A 24,052-nucleotide genomic window follows, 5' to 3' on the forward strand; every position below is an offset into this window, starting at 1 on the left:
AATTTTATTTTGGAGAAATAAACGTCCACATTTACCTTACGTACAATGTAATTTCCCAAAGATGTTTTCTGAAAGACAACCAAATCTTCAAGCTAAAAATAAGCTTACCAAATTTTAATAACATCTAATAAAAATCAATCTGAAGAAAAAAAGTCTAAGTTTTTTTTTTTTTTTTTCAGCTTAAAAGTGTTCAGGGAACATAGGAGAATTTAATACAACGAATGTGGGTGCTCAGGTCTATGCTAGGAATGGAATAAGATCACCTGCCCCATATTGCCCATAACCACTCCCAGCAGTTTTTCATTTTCTTACGATGAGTCACTGGACGGGCTGCTGCTTTGCACATTTTAAAATCTATCCACACAGAACCCGCTTCTAGGTTTTGGTTCAAGATGGCGGCTAGGAGACTCTGAACTCACCTCCTCCACAGAACACACCAAATTACACCTATGAACAGAACAGTTGTTCCTGAGCGGAACTGAGAGCCGACTGAACAGCTACTGAACCACCAGAGAGAGAACAGCCGGAGAGATGGAGACACGGTAAGGAGGAGAACCCTCATCCCCGCTGCCGCCAGCGGCAGTCGGGAGGGAAAGCACCGAGGGCTCAGGAACACGGGCACAGAGAAAAAGCTGGGGTTTAAAAGAGGAACTAGCAGAGAAAAGAGACAAAGCTAGATCTCTGCCATGCGGTGGAGGAGCTCTCCAGGTCAGACGGGCTGGAGAAGGACACCGTTTACACTCCCACCCTACCTTACAAGCTCAGACTGCAGCAGGGTCGCGGGCGCCATAACGGGCAGGCGGTCCTCTCGGTGAGCTTGCGACTTCGCTGAATCCGGGGTCCGAAGTCCACCCCAACCTTAGTCACCCCGCGGCAGAGAATAAGAAGGCGGAGTTGAAAAGGGCTCAGCAGCCGTTGGAATGCTCTCTCCCCTCCACCTTAAAATCCTAGACCCGCGCAGCGTCTGGATACCGTAAGGGGTGGGCTCTGACGCCATAATTAGTGAGTCCTGACACCATAACTGGCGGGTCAGATCTCACAAAAGTTTGCAGCCTTCCGCAAGCCCAAGGTGTGCAGGCCCACACCAGCCCCTGTTGCGCTGCGGCCCAGAAAAAAAAAAAAAAAAAGCCAGTGTTTGAAAGGGCCAAGGAAGTGCGGCAATGCTTCCCTCCTCACACCTTAAGAGCCCGGATTGAAGCCGGGTGTGGCCACCATAAGGGGCGGGTTCAGATGCCATGATTAGAGGGTCTAGTAGTCCCAGTGAGATTGGCGACCTCAGCAAGCAAGGGGTCCTCAAGCCCATACCAGTCCCAGTTGCACTGGAACTCAGGAAAAAAAGCCGCAGTTAAAACTGCTGAAGAACTGCGGGAATATTCTCTCCGCTGGCACCTTAAAGGCCCAGACCAGAGCAGGGTCCAGCTCATTGTAAGCTTGGGACCTGTGCCTGCCTAGGGCCCACAAGCCCACACCAGCCACCCTGTGATGCCAGGGCACAAAAAAACAAGCGGCGATTTTGTGGGTTTTTAAAATTTTTTTTACCTAACTTTATTTTACTTTTTAAAGTTTTGTCTTTTATTGTTTGGGTGGCTTTTTTGGTTTTGTTTTGTTCTCTTTTTCTTTGTTTTTCTTTTTTTCTGTTATTATTTTTTCTTTATTCTTTCTGTAAAAAGCCACAGTTTAAAGGAGTAAGTAGCATATATAGCCACAGCTCCAGCCAGCCTGCAAAATCAGAAAGCACACACAGTCTGCACAGGGAGCATCAAACACGACACCATTGCTTCACCCTTACGAGAAGTAGCCGTTTTGCCTAGTCCATAGAACCAAACACAGAAGGTGGAGTAAAATAAGAGGCAGGGGAATATACTCCAAAAGAAAGAATAAGGAATAAACTTCACGGGGAGCCTGGGTGGCTCAGTCATTAAGCGTCTGCCTTCGGCTCAGGGCATAATCCCCGAGTTCTGGGATCCAGCCCCACGTTGGGCTCTTCTGCTGGGAGCCTGCTTCTTCCTCTCCCACTCCCCCTGTTTGTGTTTCCTGTCTTGCTCGGTGTCTCTCTCTGTCAAATAAATAAATAAAATCTTTAAAAAAAAAAAAAGGAAAAAAACCTCAGAAAAGGAACTAAATGAAACAGAGATAAGCAATATGCCTGATAAACAATTCAAAGTAATAATCATAAAGATACTCACTGGACTAGAGAAAAGAGTGGAAGAACTCAGTGAGACCTTCAATAAAGAGATAGAAAATATTTAAAAGAACCAATCAGAATTGAATACAATAATGGAAATAAGAAACACACTAGAAAGAACCAACAGTAGATTAGAGGATGCAGAAGAACGTGTCCATGATCTGGAAGACAGGGAATTGAAAAGCACACAAGCTGAACAGCAAAAAGAGGAAAGAGGAAAAAGAGGAACACTAAAAATTGAGATTAAAAGATCTCTTGGACAACATCAAGTGAACACACACACACATTACAGGGGTCCCAGAAAAAGAAGAGAGAGAGAATGGTGTAGAAATAATAGCTGAAAACTTCCCCAACCTAAGAAAGGAAATAGACATCCAAGTCCAAAAATCACAGAGTTCCAAACAAGATGAACACAAGGAGGCCCACACCATGGCCCATAATAATTAAAATGTCAGAGGTTAAAGATAAAAAGAGAATCTTGAAAGCAGCACGAAAGAAAAAGTTACCTATTAGGAAAAAACTGTAAGACTATCAGCTGTTTTTTTCAGCAGAAACTTTGCAATCCAGAACGGAGTAGTGTGATATATTCAAAGTGTTGAAAAGAAAAAACCTACAACCAAGAATACCTGGCAAGGTTATCATTCAGATTTGAATGAGAGAAGAGTTTCCCAGTCAAACAAAAGCTATAGGAGTTTATCACTACTAAACCAGCTTTACGAGAAATGTTAAAGGGACTTCTTTAAGTGGAAAAGAAATGGCCATAATTATACATAAGAAAAATATGGAAGAAGGATGTAAAATATGCAACATATACATAAAATGTGGAGAAGGGAGAAAAAAGGGAAGAGAAGGGGGAAAAGAAAAAATATATTTTTCTTTATTTTTTAATTTTTTTTTCTTATTTCAATGCGTTTGAATTTAAATGACCATCAAATTAATATGGACTGCTATTTACTTAGGATGTTCTATACAAACCTCATGCTAACCACAAACCCAAAACCTGTGATCCACAAAAAAACAAAGAAAGCCAAACAAAACACTATAGATACTCATCTATCACAAAGAAAGACACAAAGTGAATAAGAAAGGAACAAAGAAGAATTATTAAAAACAATCAGAAAGCAAATTTTTAAAATGGCAGTAAGTACATACCCATCAATAATTACTTTACATGTATATGGCCTAAATGCTCCAATCAAAAGGCATAGAGTGGCAGAATGGATTAAAAAAAAAAAAAGACCCACCTAAATGGTGCTTACAAGAGACTTACCTCAGACATAAAGATGCATATAGCCTGAAAGTGAAGGGATAGAAAAATATTTACCAAAGAAAGAAAGAAAGAAAGAAAGAAAGAAAGAAAAAGAAAGAAAAACATTTACTATGCAAGTGGATGTGAGAAAAAAAGCCAGGGTAGCAGTACTCATATTAGACAAAATAAACTTTAAAACAGACTAATAAGAGTCAAAGAAAGGCATTACATAATGATTAAGGGATCAATCCAATAAGAAATTATAACAGTTGTAAATATCTATGCACCCAACACTGGAGCACCTAAATACAAAGCACATAAAGCAAATATTAACAGCCATAAATAGAGAAATTGATGATAATACAATACTAGTAGGGGACTTTAACACTCCTCTTACATCAACAGATAGATCATCCAGACAGAAAATCAATAAGGAAACAATGTCTTTGATTGACACAATGGCCCAGATGGACATTACAGATATATACAGAACATTCTATCCAAAAAAGACCAAATACAGATTCTTTTCAAGTGCACATGAAACATTTTCCAGAATAGATCACATATTATGCCATAAAACATACCTCAATAAATTGAGAAAGATTGAGATCATACCATGCATCTTTTCCAAAAACAACAGTATGAAACTAGAAATAAATCACAAGGAAAAGAAAAACTAGAAAAAGTACAAACATGTGGAGACTAAACAACATGATACTAAACAACTAGTGGGTCAATGAAACAAAAAAGGAAAAAAAAATACATGGAGACAAATGAAAACGAAAATACAGTGGTTCCAGATCTCTGGGACAGAGCAAAAGCCATTCTGAGAGGGAAGTACATAGTAATACAGACCTCTCTGAAGAAACAAGAAAAACTTAACCAATCTAATCCTACTCCTAAAGGAACTAGAAAAAGAATAAATCCCAAGGTGAGTAGAAGAAATAATAAAAATCAGAGCAGAAATAAATGATATAGAGATTAAAAACACAATAGAAAAAAAAATCAATGAAACCAAGAGCTGGTTCTTTGAAAAGATAAAGCTGACAAACCCTTAGCCAGAGTAATCAAGAAAAAAAAGAGAAAGGATCCAAATAAATAAAATCTGAAATGAGAGAGAGGAAGTAACAGCTGATACCAGAGAAATACAAAGGATTATAAGAATACTGTGAAAAATTATATGCCAACAAACTGGACAACCTAGAAGAAATGGATAAATGCCTAGAAACATACCCTCTTCTTCCAAAACTGGACCAGGAAGAAATATAAAATCTGAACAGACTGATTACAAGTAACAAAATTGATAAAAGTCTAGGACTATATGGATTCACAAGTGAATTCTACCAGGCATTTAAAGAAAAATTAATACCTATTCTTCCCAAACTATTCTAGAAAGTAAAAGAAGAGGGAAAGCTTCCAAATACGTTCTGTGAGACCAGTTTTACTCTGATACCAAAACCAAACATACCACACACACACACACACACACACACACACACACACAAACTACAGGCCAATATCCCTGATGAACATAAATGCAAGAATCCTCAACAAAATATTAGTAAACTGCATACAACAATACATTAAAAAAGATCATTCACTATGATTAGGTGGGATTTATTCCTAGGGTGCAAGGATGGTTCCATATTCACATATCAATGTGATACATCACATCAACAAAACAAGTGATAAAAATTATATGATCATTTCAATGGATGCAGAAAAAGCATTTGACAAGATTCAATATCCATTCATGATAAAAACTGTCAACAAAATGGGGTTAGGGGGAACATACCTCAACATGGTGAAGGCCATATATTAAAACCACAGCTAATAACATCCTCAATGATGAAAAACTGTGAGCTTTCCCTCTAAGGTCAGAAACACAGCAAAGATGTCCACTCTTCCCACTTTCATTCAACATAGTACTAGAAGTCCTAGCCACAGCAATCAGACAAGAAAAAGAAGTAGGAGGCACCCATATTGCTAAAGAAGTTAAACTCTCACTGTCTGCAGACATGACACAAAAAACAAAAACAAAACCTAAAGATTCCACCAAAAAACTACTAGAGTAATAAACAAATTCAGTAGAGTGGCAGGATACAAAATTAATACCCAGAATTTATAGCATGTCTATACATTAACAACAAAGTTGCAGAAAGAGAAATATATTAAAAACTATTTACCATTGCACCAAAAAGAATAAAATACCTAGGAGGTGAAAACTTAACCAAAGAGGTGAAAGAGCTGTTCTCTGAAAACTATAAAACATTGATGAAAGAAATTGAAGGTGACAGAAGTGGAAAGATATTCCTTGTTCACAGATTAGAAGAATTAATATTGTCAAAATGTCCATATTACTCAAATCAATCTACAGATTCAGTGCAATCCCCATCAAATACCAAAGCATTTCTTCACAAAACTAGAACTAGAACAAATAATACTAAAATTTGTATGGAACCACAGAAGACCCTGAATAGCCAAAGCAATGGCCCCAGAGAAACAAGAACAAAGCTGGAGGTATCATAATTTCAAATTTCAAGATATACTACAAAGCTATAGCAATCAAAACAGCATGGTACTGGCACAAAAACAGACACATAGATTAATAGAACAGAATAGAGAGCCAATAAATAAATAAATAAATAAATAAATAAATAAATAAATAAATTTATATGGTCAATTAATCTGTGACAAGGGAGGCAAGAATACATAATGGGGAAAAGACAGTCTTTTCAATGAATGGTGCTGCGAAAATTGGACAGCTACATGTAGAATGAAACTGGACTACCTTCTAATGACATACACAAAAATAAACTCAAAATGGATTAAAGACCTAAACCTGAAACCGTAAGAATTCTAGAAAAGAATGCAGGCAGTAATTTCTCTGATATCAGCCACAATGACATTTTTCTAGATATATCCCTGAGGCAAGGGAAACAAATGCAAAAATAAACTATTGGGACTACATCAAAATAAAAAGCTTTTGCATAGTAAGGGAAACCATTAACAAAACAAAAAGACAGCCTACTGAGTGAGAGAAGATATTCACAGATGACATATCTACTAAGGGGTTAGTATCCAAAATATATAAAGAACTTATACAACTCAACACCAAAAAAAAAAAAAAAAAAGAACAAAAAATCCAATTTAAAAATGGGCAGAGGACCTGAGTAGACATTTTTCCAACATAGATATATAGATGGCGAACAGATACATGAAAAGATGCTCAACATCACTCATTATCAAGGAAATGCAAGTCAAAACCACAGTCAGATATCACCTCACACCTATTAGGATGGCTAAAATAAAAAACACAAGAAACAACAAGTGTTGGCGAGGATGTAGAGAAAAAAACCTCATGCACTGTTGGTGAGAATGTAAATTGGTACAGCCACTGTGGAAAACAGTATCAAGTTTCCTCAAAAAATTAAAAACAGAAATACCATATGTTCCAATAATTCCATTATTGCGTATTTACCCAGGAAAAATGGAAACACTAACTTGGAAAGATATATGTATCTCTATGTTTATTGCAGCATTATTTACAATAGCCAAGACATGGAAGCAAATTAAGTGTTCATCAATAGACAAATGGATAAGGAAAATGTGTGTGTATGTGTGTGTATATATACACATACTATGGGATACACATATATGTACACACACACGATGGGATATTACAAGCTATAAAAAAGGATGAGATCATGCCATTTGAGACAGCAAGGATGGACCTAGAGGGTATTATGATAAGTGAAATAAGTCAGACTGACAAAGACAAATACCATATGATTCTACTCATAAATGGAATCTTTAAAAAAGTAAATAGGGTTGCCTATGTGGATCAGTCAGTTGGGTGTCCAACTCTTGATTTCAGCTCGGGTCATGATCTCGGGGTCATGGGATCAAACCTGGTGTCTGGCTTCATGCTCAGTGGGAAGTCTGCTTCTCTCCCTCTCCCTCTGCCCCTTCCCCTGCTCACTCTCTCTTTCTCTCTCAATAAATAAATAAATCTTTTTTTAAAAAGTGAATAAACAAAAAGAAGAATCAGAATTATAAATATAGAGAACAAACGGATGATTGCCAAAGGGTAGGGGTGTGGAGTTTGGCAAATGGGCTAAAGGGAGATGGAGATAGAGGCCTGCAGTTATAAAAGAGTAAGTCACTGGGAATAAAAAGCAGAGCATGAGGAAAACAGTCCAAGATACTGTAAGAGCATTGTAATGAGACAGATGATAGCTACACTTGTGAACATAGCATAATATATAAAGTTATCAAATCACTAAGTTGTACACCAGAAACTAATGTAACATTGTGTGTCAACTATACTCAAATAAAAAATTAAGTTACATTTTTAAAAATAAAAAAAATCTATCAACATAATACCAAGAGGAAACTACAAAGGGCAAAGATTGATAGATCCAAATACATAAATATTTGAAACTCAATACTAAGTTAAATAATACTATATTAAAAGATATACAAAAATTGGAATTCTTACAACATATCTTTACAGAGACCTTTTACAAATCAATTGTACACACACACACACACACACACACACAAGAAGATAAAGAATGACGGTAAATCTATGGAAAAAAGAAGGTTTAAGCCTTCAAATGACATTTTTTGCTCAGCATATAAGCAATGATTTACAAACCACAAACAGTATTAGGTATAGGGCATGCTTCTGGTGGCAATAAATATTTGTGCCACCTTTAGGGAAAGTAATTTTACTATATATATTAAAACCTCTATAAATTCCAATTCAAGGTGTTTGTCCTTATCAAATCATTAGACAAGTAACTATAAGGATTTTTATTGCAGGGATTTTGACATACATATAGATAGAAAAATATCTGAGAGGGTGCATACCAAAATAATACCTATGGTTGTCTATAAATAACACCTGAAAAATCACTGGTTTATTCCTTTTTATTACTCATCTGTATAAAGTTTCTATAACAAAGACCTATTTTGTAACAATTTGTCTCATTTTTATACTCTTTTTTTTCAGAAGAAGAAAGCACTTCAAAAGCATAGAAATTGTGATGAAAACTTTGAGATTCCTATCCAAAGTTATCCACAAGTCAGATTTTATTCCAATTGATTCAACAGGGCAGATTAAATGTGAAAAGCAAACAGTAGGCTCCCTTACACAGCAACTCTTGCTTCTTTTCTGCTTACTTCCACCTACATAGAGAATTGTTCAAAAAAGATGTTTATAACACCATACATATTCTAGATAATTTTGGCCAGGAAGTCACAATTTTCCATACCTGCCCAATGATTTTTTCTTTTTTTAACGAGACTAGATACCTGAACAAAATCTTTGTTTTAGGGAGGCAGGATACAGCAGGCAGAGGAAGGGAAATTAATGCCAACTGTTCTGATATCCACTAAGGTAAAAAGGCATCCCTTTTCCCTATATCAGCTCCGCATTACACACTGGGAAATAGCAGCATGTGAGGAATGCTGGGCGTAGACACAAAAATCAGAACATGACTGTGGACTCTAAGGTAGCCAGGCTGGCAGGTGCAAGGCTGAAATGGCTGCATGCCACAGCAGTAAAATGCCTGCAACATTCACACATTTACAATCATTTTGGTGATGTTTCCAATCCAGGCTGAGGGATTTAGTTTTCCCCATATTAGGCAATGACAAAGATTTCAAATGGACCAAACATTTTATGTTAGTGTCAACAACACTAACACAGCTTCAGCTGGCAGAAGAGAGGAAAACCAAGCATATCGGCATTATTTACTCCAGAGAAGCTAGCTGAGTGTCATCTGTTCTCAGCCACCCACCCTACCCAATGCAGCCCTATCTATACTACACCTTTGTCTTGCTTCTGTGAGCCCCCTCCCCTCATTCTCGGCCCCAGAACCTAAAGTCCCAATGCTTCCCTGAATACACATTTGGAAAGTTCATTTCAACAGAACAACTGGTAACACAGAAGATCTCTTAATGCTGCAAAGCATTATTAGTTTGGGGGAGATTTCCACAAGATGGTGGCATAGGAAGATCCTGAACTCACTTCCTCCCAAGGACACACCAAATCTACAGCTACATATGGATCATTTTTCTCTGATAAAGATCTGAGAACTAGATGAACTGCTTCTCCACAACAGGGGATTAAAAGACCAATATTGAGATGGGTAGAAGTAGAGGCACAATCTCACCAAAAACCCACCCCCAGCCTGGGACACACAACAGGGATGTCACCAGTCTGGCACTTCTGCTGGAGAGAGGGGTTGGTGTCCACGTCAGTCACCCCAACCCCTGGGACCTGTACCAGAGTGATGAGACCCCCAAAATCTGACTTGGAAAGTCAACAGAGCTGACATTCAAGGGACCCAAAGTGCTGTAGGAAACTGAGACTTCCCTTTCAAAGGACTTGATACAGTCTCATTTGTCCCAAGACCCAGCAGAAAAGCAGCAGTTTCATAAGCATATAAACTTATGTGAAGGAGATTCATTTACTAATCTAAAAGCATCTGCTAGAGGGGTATGGGACAGCTGAAACTACCCCTGCCGCCAGAGATGGAGGTACTAGCAGATGCCATTTCTGGACACTCCATCTACCCTGCTAGCACAGGTGGGTGAGCCTGGACACAGAGCTGTCCCACCACTTTGCTAAGACAGGCAGGGGCCAGAGGTAGCAGCACTATCTTGCTGCCTTGCTGAAGCCAGCAGCACAGGTGGCTGTAGCATTCCCCTACTCCCTGGCTAGGGCAGACAAACTGGAACAGTGGCAGCATTCTCCTATTCCCTAGCTAAAGTCCATGAAGTGTGGAAGGTTGCAACACTCCCCCATTCCCTGGCTAGGGCTAGCAAGTGTAGCCATGGTGGCATTCTCCCATTCCCAACATAAAGCTAGTACACTATGCTGCTGCATTTCTGAAGCCCCTGGGCATGTTCAGTCAAGACATTTTCCTGCTGCCTTTCTGAAGCCAGAGAGTGTGCCTCACCCCTTACACTTTCTGCCTAGCTAAAGCCAGTGGGGGCACATAGGAATGCCCCTTAATCACCTGGCCCTGGTGGCCAAGGGGGCTAGCATTTGTGAGCTCCATAGGAATGTAACAATGGGACAGTTCTTGGAAGGCCATCAACCCCAGGGCACTGTATAGACAGAAGACTAAAACATAACCGCAGTTTTCTTGTGAAAAGGTTTATTTACTTAACCTGGAGCTTCAGCCTGAGGAACAGGCTTCCAAAAAAAAAAAAAAAAAGGAGAGAATGCTTCCAAATTCATTTTATAAGGCCAGCATTACCCTGATGCCCAAACCAGACAAGGACACCACAAAAAAGCAAAATTACAGGTCAACATCCCTGATGAACACAGAGGAAAAAATTATCAACAAAATGTTAGCAAACCAAATCCAACAATACATTAAAAGGATCATACACCACGATTAAGTGGGATTTATTGCAGCATGCAAGGATGGCTCAACATCCACAAATCAATTGCAATATACCACATTAATAAAATGTAAGATAAAAATATGATCATCACAGTAGGTGCAGAAAAACATTTGACGCAATTCAACATCTATTCATGATAAAAACTCATTAAAGTGGGGATAGAGGGAATGTACACAACCCACAGCTAATATCATACTCAATGGTGAAAAGCTTAAAGCTTTTCCTCTAAGATCCAGAACAGAAAAAGGATGCTCACTCTCCCAACTTTTATTCAACATAGTATTGAAGTCCTAGCCAGAGCAACTAGGCAAGAAAAAGAAAGAAAAGGCATCCAAATTGCAAAGGAAAAAGTAAAACTGTTAAACTATTTGCAGATGATTTGATACTATAAATGGAAAACCCTAAAGACATTACCAAAAAAAATTCTATTAGAATAAATGAATTCAGTAAAGTTGCAGGATACAAAATTAATATATAAAAATCTGTTGCATTTCTATACACTAATAATGAACTATAAGAAAGAGAAATTTTAAAAAGCAATTCTGTTTACAATCACATCAAAAAGAATAAAATACCTAGGAATAAATTTAACCAAGGAGGTGAAAGACCTGTACAATGAAAACAATAAGATATTGACGAAAAAAATGAAGGTAGTACAAATAATTGGAAAGACACTCTATGAGAGACTGTGGACTCTGGGAAACAAACTGAGGGCTTCAGAGGGGAGGGGGTGGGGATTTAGGATAGGTTGGTGATAGGTATTAAGGAGGGCACGTATTGCATGGTGCACTGGGTGTTATACGCAATAATGAATCATGGAACATTACATCAAAAACTAAGGATATACTGTATGGTGACTAACATAACATAATAAAAAATTATTGTAAAAAAAAAAGGAAAGACACTCTATGCTCATGGCTTAGAAGAATGAATATTATTAGAATGTTATACTACCCAAAGCAATCTACAGATTCAATGTAATCCCAATAAAAATCCCAATGGCATTTAAAAAAAAACCAAATAATTCTATAATTTATATGGAACCACAAAAGACTCCAAATAGTTAAAACAATCTTGAGAAGGACAAGCCAGGGTTATCATTCTCCCTGATTTCAAACTATAATATAAAGCTATAGTAATCAAAGCAGTATTGTACCTGCAATAAAAACAGACACATAGATCAATGGAACAGAATAGAGAACCCAGAAATAAACCCATGCATATATGACCAATTAATTTATGACAGAGGAGGCAAGAACACACAATGGGTAAAGGACTGTCTCTTCAATATATGGTTGTGGGAAAACTGGAGAACTATATGCAAAAACAAAAAAAAAAAGAAAGAAACTAAACCACTATCTTACAGCATCCACAAAAATTAACCCAAAATCAAATTAAAGGCTTGAAAATAAAACCTGAAAACTGAACACAAAACTCCTAGAAGAAAACTTCTTTATAGTAAGCTCCTTGACATCAGTCTTGGGGATTTGTTTTTAAATCTGACTCCAAACACAAGGTAAACAAAAGCAAAAATAAACAAATGGGACTACATCAAACTAAAAAGCTTCTGAACAGTGAAGGAAACCAACAGAATAAAAAGGCAACCTAGTGAATAGAAGATATTGGCAAATCGTGTATCCAATAAAGGGTTAATACCAAAATATATAAAGAACTCAATAACAAAACAAACAGTCAAGTTAAGAAATGGGCAAAAGGGGTTGCCTGGGTGACTCATTGGTTAAGCAATGGCCTTCAGCTCAGGTCATGATCCTGGAGTCCAAGGATCGAGTACCGCATTGGGCTCCCAGCTCAGCAGGGAATCTGCTTCTCCCTCTGACCCTCTCCCCTCTCATGCTCTCTCTCACTCTCCCCCTCCCAAATAAATAAAATCTTTAAAAAACAAAAAAGAAAGAAATGGGCAAAAGATCTGAATAGACATTTTTTTCAAGAAGACATACAGATGGCGGACCGATACATGAAAAGATGCTCAATATCATTAATAATCAGGAAAATGTTAATCAAAACAACAGGAGATAATCACTTTACACCTGTCAGAAAGGCTATCACCAAAAGACAAGCAATTAGTGTTGGCAAGGATGTGAGGAAAGGGGAACCTTCATGTGTTGGTGTTAGTGATGTAAATTAGCTCATCCACTATGGAAAACAGTATGGAGTTTCCTCAAAAATTTAAAAATAAAACCACCATATGATCCAGCAATGCCACTACTGGGTATCTATCTGAAGAAAACAAAAACACTAATTTGAAGAGATACAGGTACCCCTATGTTCATTGTAGCATTGTTTACAGTAGCCAAGATGTGACAACAATGCCTAAATGCCCATCAATGAATGAATGGATAAAGACATTGCAATACTAAGCCATAATAAAGAACGAAATCTTGCCATTTGTGATAACATGGATGGACCTTGAGGGTAGTATTCTAAGATAGATAAGTCAGAGAAAGATGAATACTGCATGGTTTCACTTATATGTGGAATCTAAAAACAAAACAAACAAAACCCAAGCACACAGATACAGAAAACAGATTAGTAATAGCCAGAGAGGTTTTAGAGAAGCAGGGGACTGGGTGAAGGGGATGAAGAAACACAAACTTCCAGTTATAAAATAAGTAAGTTATGGGGATATAATGTATAGGACAGGGAATATACCAAATAATATTCTATTAACTTTGCAAGGTGATAGATGGTAACTAGACTTACAGTGGTGATCAGTTTGCAATGTATACCAATGTTGAATCACTATATTATACACCTGAAACTAATATAATGTTGTATGTCAATTACATGTCATTAAAAAATAGTATTAGTTTTCCGGCTGCAAAAATTATTTGCTCTTCCAACCTTCATTCTAAGACTAAATGCGATGCTCTCCTATATAACATGGAGCTGGGACTAGAGCATAAAGCATGGAAAACCAATATTCTTGCACTCTAAGGTCTCTAACCTGGTTAAAGGGCATAAAAGTAGAATAGGAAAGCCTACTGAATTAGCTATAGGACATAGGTTGCATAGAGAAAAGACAAGTTTCCAAAACACCTAAAAACCACACATTGTATCTATATTTGTATCCAGTTGATTTTTATATAAACAATGGCCTTTCAGGCAATTAACTGGCCCACTATGAAAAACCAGAGGAACGGTATTAGTAAGTAAATCAATACCAAAGGCAGATCCAATAATGACTGCAGTCCTACATTTGATCTACATGGACTATAAAGAATATAAAAATGAGACCCATCAAAAGAGAAAAACTCAAGAGCTTTTCATTAAAAATAAAAACAAACCATTTATACAGAATTATTTCAAAATTTATTAAAAATGCGTTTAAAAGAGTATAAAAGATTTATTTTTTTCTTTTGCTCAAGTTTGTACCCTGGGTTAAGTAGAACTCAAAATTTTAAAAATGCCAAATCTTCCCCAAACGTGATCTGAGAATTACATAAGAATTAGCTGCTTTGAGAGACAAGCATGCAGCACCCATAGCTCTTGCAAACCTGAAAGTATCAAATGATTCCCTCCTTTTTCATCTTACTAACATTGCTGTAATTAGGCTTCCAATAAGATGTGAAACCAACGAGCGAAATAGTATAACATTTCACTGGCAGTAGAAATTAAATATGAGCTCAGCAATCAGCTCCTGCAAGCATGCAAAAATAATTACAGGGAAAAACTGGTCATCCCCAGTTGTTCCTTCAGCTGAGTGGATGGGCAATTGAAGTCAAGGTAAAAACAGTGAGGATGAAAAGAAAAAAAAAAACTGAGGATAAACAAAGGAGCATTACGGAAAATCATCAAGTGAGGTTCTTCAAGGTCAGTTGACAAAGGACAGATGTAAGTAAGTATTTCTCATATATCCTGGAAAAAAAAGAAAACAAAAATGAGTATAAGCAGCAAAACAAAATTCAGAGATTCTGTAAGTACAAAATGAAGTTCCCTCAAAGAACACTCTTTACTATATTGGGCTTAAATGCCTATTTTTATTTAATGATTTGTCCCAATGTCATGTTTTAATTTTCAAGTCCCACTGCATTTGATTCACAAAATAGTCTCTGTCAACAATGTAATGGCTTGTTGAGTGACAGCTCATCAGCTGTGTTCTTAGAGATAGGTTAACATAGGTCACAAATAATAGTGGTCACAAATACTGTCACCCACCTCCATAGTGACAGCAAGGACAGGACGAACACAGTGTGAAGCAGAGCAATTTCAGTGAAAATGTATGGAGTAGAATGGCATCATGTTATGCAGCAGAAAGGTGACTTCTAAGGGGACCTCCAGGAAGGGAGCTATACTAAATGAGTCCCTTCCACTCCTACCCTGGGCAAAGGGTCAAGAAGTCTCCATCAAGCCTCCCAGAATGCTGGGCAACATTACGCTTGGGATTCAGACTATTGCTGTTCTAACGTTCTGGGAAACTAAAATCTCAGGTTGCCTCATAGGTCATGGCAAACATGCAACTGCCCTTGAAGACACAGGATTTAAAGTTTCCACAGCATTTCAAAGAGTCTCACCTACTGGTATTAGAGAAAACAGAACTTGAAGTGATTCCTTCAAAGTCCTACCCTAGTTACATCATAAAAAGGAGTAGAGGAGTCTAGAAATCCAAAAAAATTTTTAATGTAAAAATAATTTTAAATTATCAAAGTATACACGTGTATATGTATGTATATATATATATATATATATATATATATATATATATATATAAAGGGATATGAGATTAATGTGATTTAAATTTAAAAAGATTAAAAGATAAAGATCAATCTAATTTGTCTACCCAAAATACACTTATCAAAGACCTACTAAAGTGTTCATATGATGTTACTTGAAACAATTTTTTCAAGTGTTCATATGATGTTACTTGAAACAATTTTTTCTCTCTTTGGCTTTCATCATTGTTGTATTTTCTGCCTTCCTCCTTTTCTTCTTCTTCAGCTTTTTATTGATTCCAGTAGTTCCTTCAAGCCCCATCTGTGAACTCTCCTCTCTCATTCCTGGGGGAGCTCAGGTGTCATCTATCAACTTCTGAATAAATGACACAGTCTAAATACATTCTGTATATTAAACTTTTGTCCACTTGTTATTTACAAAACATGTCCAGGATAAAAATCTTCATATATGGCTTCTCTTCTTTCTTTTGTGTGGCATCCTTTGATGAACAGATGTTTCATTTTAATAAATATTTATAATTTCCTTTTGGTTAATACTTTGGGTCTTAAAAAGTCCACCCTAGCTCAATTTTATAAATAGTCTATTTTCTTCTATAATTTGAAAAGTCTTCTTTTCTACTTAAAAGCCTTAATCCACCTGGAACTGATTGGTTATGATTTCATGTGGGTAATCAGCTGTCCCAATAGTATTTGTTGAAGAGTACACTTTCTCCCAATGATGTGCTTTGCCTTCTGTCATATGTCAGAATTCCAAAAAGGGTTGGGTCCACCTGTGCCAATTACAGACTGTATAAAATGTTTAATCAAGTCTCCATACATACTTCTTTATTTTTAGTAGTGAATTGGTTATTCTTGGTTGTTTGCTTTGATCATAATTTAACTAAATCTATAGATTATTTGAGAGCTCATTCCTATTCCTATCCATTAATAAGGTATAACTTCATTAATTTATCCTTAAGATCTTTCTATAAAAATTTTATATATTTTGTGAAGGTTATGTGCATTTTTGGTTTTGTCTTTTTAATATATTATTTCTTAATTTGCAGTTTATAGAAATGAAGTTTTTATATATTGATCCTACATCTACCAACATTGTTATCTTCTTACTTATTCTAATTCTTTTGGCTTTTCTGAGTAGATAATTGTATCATCTATGATTTATGAAAGTCTTTTCCTTTCAACTCTTGCATATGATTTATTAGAAATGCTTTTGATGTATTTCTATTACAGATTTTTGCTCCCTTTATTAGCTAAAGAAATGTCCTTTCTATTTCTTTTTTCCTTGCAGCTTTTACCACAAATGAGTATTGAAATTTATCAAATGTTTTTTTCTGTATCTAGGAAATGATCATGCTATAATTTATGAGGTAAATCATCTCAGTTTTTTTTTCTTTTGTTTATTCATTTGTGATAAATCAAGCTTGCATCTGGGATAAATCCAATTTGATAAGGATATATTATGCTTTTTAAAGAAATTCATTATTGAATCTGTCAAAATTTTGTTTGTGATGTTTTTAAATCTGTGTTTATGAGTGAGCCTATATTCATTTATTTTTTCTGTATAGTCTGTGTGTGATCTTGATTCAAGTTATATTCACTTACTTAATTCTTTGGAGATTATTTTCTCATTTTTTCATTTATCTGGAAAACTTTCTAGACTTTTGTAATAATCTGTTTTTTGAATATTTAGTAGAGCTTTTATGCAATATGTCCAGGCTGATTTTTATTTTATACAAAGATGGTGACAAGTTAATTTAGATAGTGTTTGTATCATTTTGAATTCCCACCAACGATGTGTGAATGAACACTTCTCCCCACAGCCTTGCCAAAAGAGTATATTGCCAATCTTTTGTTCTTTTGCCAAAATAATAGATGAGAAATGGTATTTTGATTTAGTTCTTAATTTGTGTTCCTTTTATTTTGATGTATTCATTGAGTGCTTTAATTCCAAAGATTATATTTCTTTATTCCTAGAAGTTCTATTTTGTTCTTTTTCAAATCTTCTTGGTTGTCTTTGTCTCTTGTTTTTGCTCATTATTTCAAATCCAATATTTATTCCATCAAATGTTTTATATATAGCTATTTTAAATTTAGTATCTCAGCATTTTAGTATATCAAATCATTTGGTTCTAAATTTTTGTTGTTTTGCCAACCCTCAATCACAGCCACCTGTTTCCTTGTGCCTGTGCTAAATCCCAATCACTGTCTTTTGCTTGGGATAGATCAGTGAACAAAACAATTAAAGGGCTCTGATTGATGCAATATGGAACATACATCTCAGGAAGAGACTAAGAGCAAATAGTAAATAACACATATAAGCAAATAACATTAGAAAGATATGTTAGAAGTTGCAGCACAGAAAAAGAAGGGGAGCCCAGAAAAAGGATGGCTAGAGCCAGGGATAAGGGTACAAGTGGCAGCTTTAAGTAGATGGCCAAGGAAACCTCACAAGGTGGGATTCAAGAAAAGGCTTGGAGAACAAATCATATGGAGAAGAGTATAGAGGGGACAGCCAGTGCAAAGGCCATAAGGTGAAAGCAGCCAGTTCCTTAAGTTTTCGAAGCGCAGCAAGAAAGCTAGTGTGGCAGGGAGGAATGAGGAGGAAGGGAAGGGAAGGGCAGTGGTAGGAGAGCACTAGAGGGATAAAGTGCAGTCTAGATCAGGAAGCATCTGGTAGGCTACTGTATGAACTCTCCATGTGATTTGGAAAGTCATGAGAGCCACTGGAAGATTTTAAGCAGGGAAGTGACAGGATCTGGCTTCTGTTTCCAAGGGATCCGTCATATTGAAAATAGGTTGTATCTGGGTAAGTGTGGAAGCAAGGAAAGGATCTAGGAGACTATTTCAAGAATCTAGATGAGCACTAACAGAGTTTGGAAGCAGGATAACAGTGGTGGAGGTAATGAGAAGCTGCTGGTTTGTACATATTTGGAGGAGAAGTCAGGAAGATTTGCTGATGGATCAATTGTGAGTGATGTGAGATGGGTTGTACCAATATATAAAAGGAAAAAGTGCAGATGGAGCACTCAGGTAGAAGGAGTCAAAGGTTAACTTTTAGACATGTTAAGGTTGAAATGTCCATTAGACATGCAAGTAGAGATGTTGAGTGGATTAAATTGGATATGCAAGTCTGGAGTCAAGGAAGAGGTCAAGGCTGGAATTAGAAATGTGGGAGTAACAAACACATAAATCATATTTAAATTTATGAGAATGAATGAGGCCATCAAGGTGTTAAGTGAACATAAAGTTCAGAAGGTGATCCAAGGTGGTTTTCTGAGTTGCTCCAATGTTGAGAGGACAGCAACATGCACGAGATTCAGCAAAGGAGAATGAAAAGGAGTAGCCACTGGGATTGGTGGAAACCCAGGAGTGTATAATGCCCAGAAGCCAAGTAAACAGTTTCAGAGAGGAGGGAGTGATTCACCATGACAAACGATGTTGATAGGTCAAAAGAGGAAGACTGAAGAATAACCACTGGATTTTGTGATGTGGACCTTGTTAGTGACCATGACAAGAGCATTATGGTTGGATTGATAAAGTCTAAATCATGATTTAAATGAGTTTAAGAGAAATGGGAAGAAAGAAATTACAGACAGCTAAAGGATAGCTACCTATTGAAGTTTTGCTTGAAAGGGGAACAAAGAAACAGGACAGTAGCAAGAGAGAGAAGGGTATCAATATAATTGATATTTCTATTTTATGCTGATGGGAATTTTCTAGTTCAGATGAACATTTGACAATTCAGGAGAGAGGGGAGTATCGTTAGAACAAAGTCCCCCGGTAGGTGGATGAGAAAGAATCTGGTCCCCAAGGAGAAGCAGACATAGAGGTAAGGATTTATAGGGAAATGGACGTGGAGGTAGGGGCATGAGGAAGTTCTCACCTTTCTGTCACCGCTTCTTTCAAGTAAGGGAAGAGCTGATAACCACTTTGGACTTAGCCAAGACTGTCCTACTAAGGAAACTTTAATAATCTTCACTCATATCACAAGAAAATGATGTTCCTTTCTTTTTATCCATGCAGAATCTAAGCAGAGATTTTTAGCTCACTTCCATAAGGCCTACCAGTAGTCAGTGGTGAACCAGATTTCCAAATCCTCGTTCCCCTAACAGCAGCCCACATGGTATTCACTTACTCTCAACCATCATCTTCCCCTCAATCCCAGGTATTTTTCTAAGTGCTTTCTAAATTTCGAGAGTTGGTAAGTAGAGGGAAAAATGTGCAGAGTTTCCAAGTCTTGTCCAAAATCCAAGTTTCAATTATGTCTCACAATTTGTAAATTCCATGAACCTGGATAATGTCTTCAAGTCACAATGCCCCATTTTCCACAGGACTCCCACTTATATATTCTTATGAATAAGTCAATAATTTATAAATTGTAACTCGTGATACAAAAATACTGTGTTTTGATCCTTTCCCTCTCTCTTCCATATTGTCCCTATTCTGAATGCCATAGTAATACACATGAGCATACATTATGGATACACATCCAGTATCATTCCTTGCAAATTTGCCTACATTCAGTTATCTTCAATATATATACATTTGTGAAATCTATTCAATTTCAACCACTAAATGCCTTTCAAGAAAACATGCATAAGATTTCCAACAGATTATCTTCTCAAAAATTATCTTTTGTCCATGAAGTATTTATTAAAGGGTGATTGATCTCTAGAGTTTCCAGCAAGCACTTGATTATTTTGTTGTATTTTACCAGTTTAAAGATTTCCATATCCTCCATTTTTTTTAGTAGGTACGTACGCACTTGGGCTTCAATTAAATTATAAAACCCAGTGTAGTTAGTTTTGATTCTATACACATTGCAAAGCCTGCAATCATACACATTCCAAAGAGTCAGCACTGGTTCAGTGATATATTGTGCACACAAAACACATGAAGCACATATTACAACACAGTTGCAAGGTTTCCTTCACACAAATCCATAAGGACATTTCATTTCCAAAAAGTGCCTTTTGCTGTAGGGTTTTTTAAAAATCATTTTGTAGTGAAAAATTAAATACTGGCTTCTTTGATGTGCTAGTTTCACTGAAAGAATATATTACTACAGAATGCTTACTATTTTTATAACCATATTGCACTTAAAATCCTCTTGAAAAAAATTCATTTGTTTTTGTTGTAGGTCTGGGCAAGGGGTGATAAAAAAATCTTTACAGTCCAGGCAATCACACTGAGAACAAAGGGCAGGTGTCATTTTTTATTGTGATTGGCCAGCAGTGAAACCAGGACTTTCTCCCTCTCTCTAGAAACTATTGAGGAATTTACAGTAATCACCCTGGCTGACTGCCCATCACACAGCTGAACAGCACACCAAAAAAATAATATCTTGGGACAAAGCCACAACATATTTTTAAAATTCTCATTGTTTTTACTCTTCAACTTTGAAAGTTTTTTTTTTAAGAGAAAAGAAAAAACTCACCCAGCTGTTACCACTATTCATATTCCAGTGGCCTCCAAAGTGCTCAAAGCCACTTCGTTGACTTTTGCCTTGGAGCCGGTCCAGAAAAACATTATTTACCCTTTAAACAATGAAAAATGCATGTAAGTGGAAAGCTTGCTACAGGGCTGAGAGATTTTTGAGAACCTAACATGCTGTATGAACTGACTGTGAGGATTGCTTTCCCCCCTCTGCTTAGAAGTAAACTATAAAACTTCTTTTCACATTAGCCCTATGACATGCTGTTAACAGCCCTTTGCTAAAATTGATGCCAGCTGTGACTCCAGCCAGAGAGGGCACAATTCTGAACTTCAGAGCTTCATTCCTTCATCTTCTACCAGTTCAGCAAGAGCTTTATTCCCCAGCAACCATACCCTCCAGGCCATCTCAGGTGTGAACTCTAGAGGCTGAGGAGAGATGGAAGGTTCAGCAAGTCTTGAAACATGAAGGGGAACCACAAATAGATCTGTGACACTATTCTTGCAATGGAGATATCCCTCTCATATGCCCTGTACCCCACTGCAGTCTTGCTAAAGTAAATCCCATAAGTGCAAAGTAGAGGAAAATGGGAAGAGAGTATAAGAAATAGGAAATATCAGAACAGGGAAACTCAAACTTTCAAAAGAAAGAATGGGTATATCTTTCCCCGACGTTCGGTCATACTTGCAGCAACCAGTTTCAGAAGTTAAGGTTAACACATAGAAGGTAAAACCTTAAGGAAAGGCAAGAAAATGATTATCATAAAGGTCAGAATAAGGGTTAACTATAGGATGGTGGTTATATTCTATTTCTGGAGCTGGCTACTTAGATGTTCACTCTGTAATTAATCATTCTAAATATTTGTTTCATGGACTTTCCTGAGTGTTATAGAATATTAAAACAAACAAACAAAAAAACTTTCCATGGCCACCATTCTAGTCCAAATCACTATCCTCTCTCATCTTGCTTTTGCTTCCACTCCCACCCTCTGTAATTCATTCTCCACACAACCACCTTACTAAATTATAAAAGGGATCATGCCTTCCTTTTGCTTAAATCCCTCCTATGATTTTCCATTAGTCTTTTTAATTTTTTATTTAAATTAAATTTAATTAACTTATAGCATATTATTAGTTTCAGAGGTAGAATTTAGTGCTTCATCAGTTGCATATAACCACCAGTGCTCATTCCGTTAAGTGCCCTCCTTAATGCCTATCACCCAGTTACCCCATCCCCCCACCCACCTCCCATCCCACAACCCTCAGTTTGTTTCCTATAGTTAAGAGTCTCTCATGATTTCTCATTAGTCTTAGAATAAAATCACTGGCTTAAAAAATCTTGTATTTTCTGACTCCTACCAACCTCATTTCATCTTATTCTCTTCCTCACCATCTATAATCTAACCACTGGAGACTCAAAAAGTCCAAACTCATTCCCACTTTAGGGGCTTTGCATTTTTTCCTATACCTAATAATAGGGGACATCTAAGTGTATGTTTTGGACCCCAATCTCTATGTGACTGGCTCTTGTCCTTTGATTATTACCTCTTCATGGAGGAATTATCACCTCCAATCTCTCTCCTCACAGTACATATCACTGTCTGAAATACTCTTGCTGTTAACTTATTGACTTCTATTTCTTTTCTCCAGATTGTAATTTCCATACAGTCAGGGATGTTCTCTGCCTATTCGCAGTACCTAGAACAAAACCTTCTTTGAGTGTGTCCCGATAGGTAAAAAGTGAATAAATGAATAATCCGGGTGCGTGTTCCCCACATCTGCCTGCCTCTGCGACTGCAACTGCATCATGAAAGCACCAATGGTAGTGAGTATAGGCTGCAAAACAGCCCAATGTCCACAGCTCTCAGTTCGTTCACACACTGTGAAGACTGATGGCCTGTCATGTACACAGGTGGTATGATTCACTTTTGAGCATCAGTTACTAAGAGGACAGCACAGTGGGTCAACAAGAGATCATAGGTGGTAAAGAGATTGTTTATTCTCAATACCTATTGAGAATTCAAAGAGAAGAAAAAGTACCAGCTTACAGATTTGTCTACTAGTGTTAGCATATATATTTTATTGCTGTCAAACCACTGCTCTGGATTTTCTTCTAAGGGTTAATATGGATAAAAACTATTATTTAAGGATTGTTCAAGTTTCAATAAATCAACTCAGTTCACTCCAGTTTTCAGTTCATAACCCAGATCTTTTCAAGTCGTTGACCCCCATGCTTTGTCTTTTCTCTCTGAGGTTTCAACTTTCTTCTCTTACTCAGAAAGTTACCATGGGTCAGGTTCAGGTGCAGCTGGGCTTAATCAATATAGGATGGATGCATTGAAAAACTTAAGAGGATTTCCACAAGCTTTCTATTATAAAACTCAGAGTTGAGTTTTCTGCTATATCAACTTCTAACAGTAGAAAGCATGTTGTCTTTTTGACTCTAATAAAATTGTGTCCCTGGAGAAAGCCTAACTTATGGCCCCTACACACACACACACACACACACACACACACACACACACACAGCTAGTGCTGTTGCCCTCAGCAGAAACAGTCACAGTGATTTTATTCGTTAAGAGACTACTGAATGAGTATTTTCATTTAACATGTGAAAGCTCACTGTAAACTCTAAAGGACAATAAAAACATATGCTTTCTTAGAAAACTGAGAACATAAAATATGTGTTCGAAAACTTAATCAGTTACCTCAAAACTGGTTACTGAGGTTATTACCCAAAGAGATTTCCTCTTAGATTAAATTTGCATCTATATTTAACTAGAATCAATAAAAAGAGAAAATAAGGTGTAGAAAATTAATAGCCCCACCAATATTTAGGTATCTAGTATTATGGAAATAAAGAATGAGGGTCAAGTTTCCTACAACAAGAAATTAATCCTTTCTACTTCTAATCAAATAAGTTGCACTTTTATTGGATGTCCACTGAACATGAATTTCTTAGCAAGAGGGCCTATTAATATAACATACTGCACTATCTTTAAGATGCTTAAAGCTTTACAATCTAATCAATCCTCGGAAATCCAGAGAAATAACTGGCTACTACAAACA

General features: G+C 36.9%; 1 protein-coding gene and 1 long non-coding RNA gene across 4 annotated transcripts in view; one reads left to right on the top strand and one right to left on the bottom strand.

Moving 5' to 3' along the window:
• Positions 1-359: 359 nt before the first annotated feature.
• The window catches only part of LOC125281807 (uncharacterized), a 58,995-nt gene continuing 35,302 nt past the window's right edge, over positions 360-24,052 (top strand). The window contains exon 1 of the long non-coding RNA XR_007188937.2: positions 360-542. This is a non-coding gene — a long non-coding RNA (uncharacterized LOC125281807). The remainder of the gene's footprint in view (positions 543-24,052) is intronic.
• EPSTI1 (epithelial stromal interaction 1) overlaps positions 10,590-24,052 on the bottom strand; it is an 86,990-nt gene continuing 73,527 nt past the window's right edge. For 2 of the 3 annotated variants that reach the window (XM_057308417.1, XM_057308418.1), the window contains one exon: positions 15,817-21,087. In XM_057308417.1, coding sequence (XP_057164400.1) covers positions 20,937-21,087 — 151 coding nt within the window. In that variant the 3' untranslated portion in view covers positions 15,817-20,936. Of the gene's footprint in view, positions 14,736-15,816; positions 21,088-24,052 lie in introns of those variants that run through there. The other variant, XM_026493327.4, reaches the window with a different exon arrangement.

This window comes from Ursus arctos, unplaced genomic scaffold (assembly GCF_023065955.2).
Source record: "Ursus arctos isolate Adak ecotype North America unplaced genomic scaffold, UrsArc2.0 scaffold_10, whole genome shotgun sequence".
NCBI lineage: Eukaryota > Metazoa > Chordata > Mammalia > Carnivora > Ursidae > Ursus > Ursus arctos.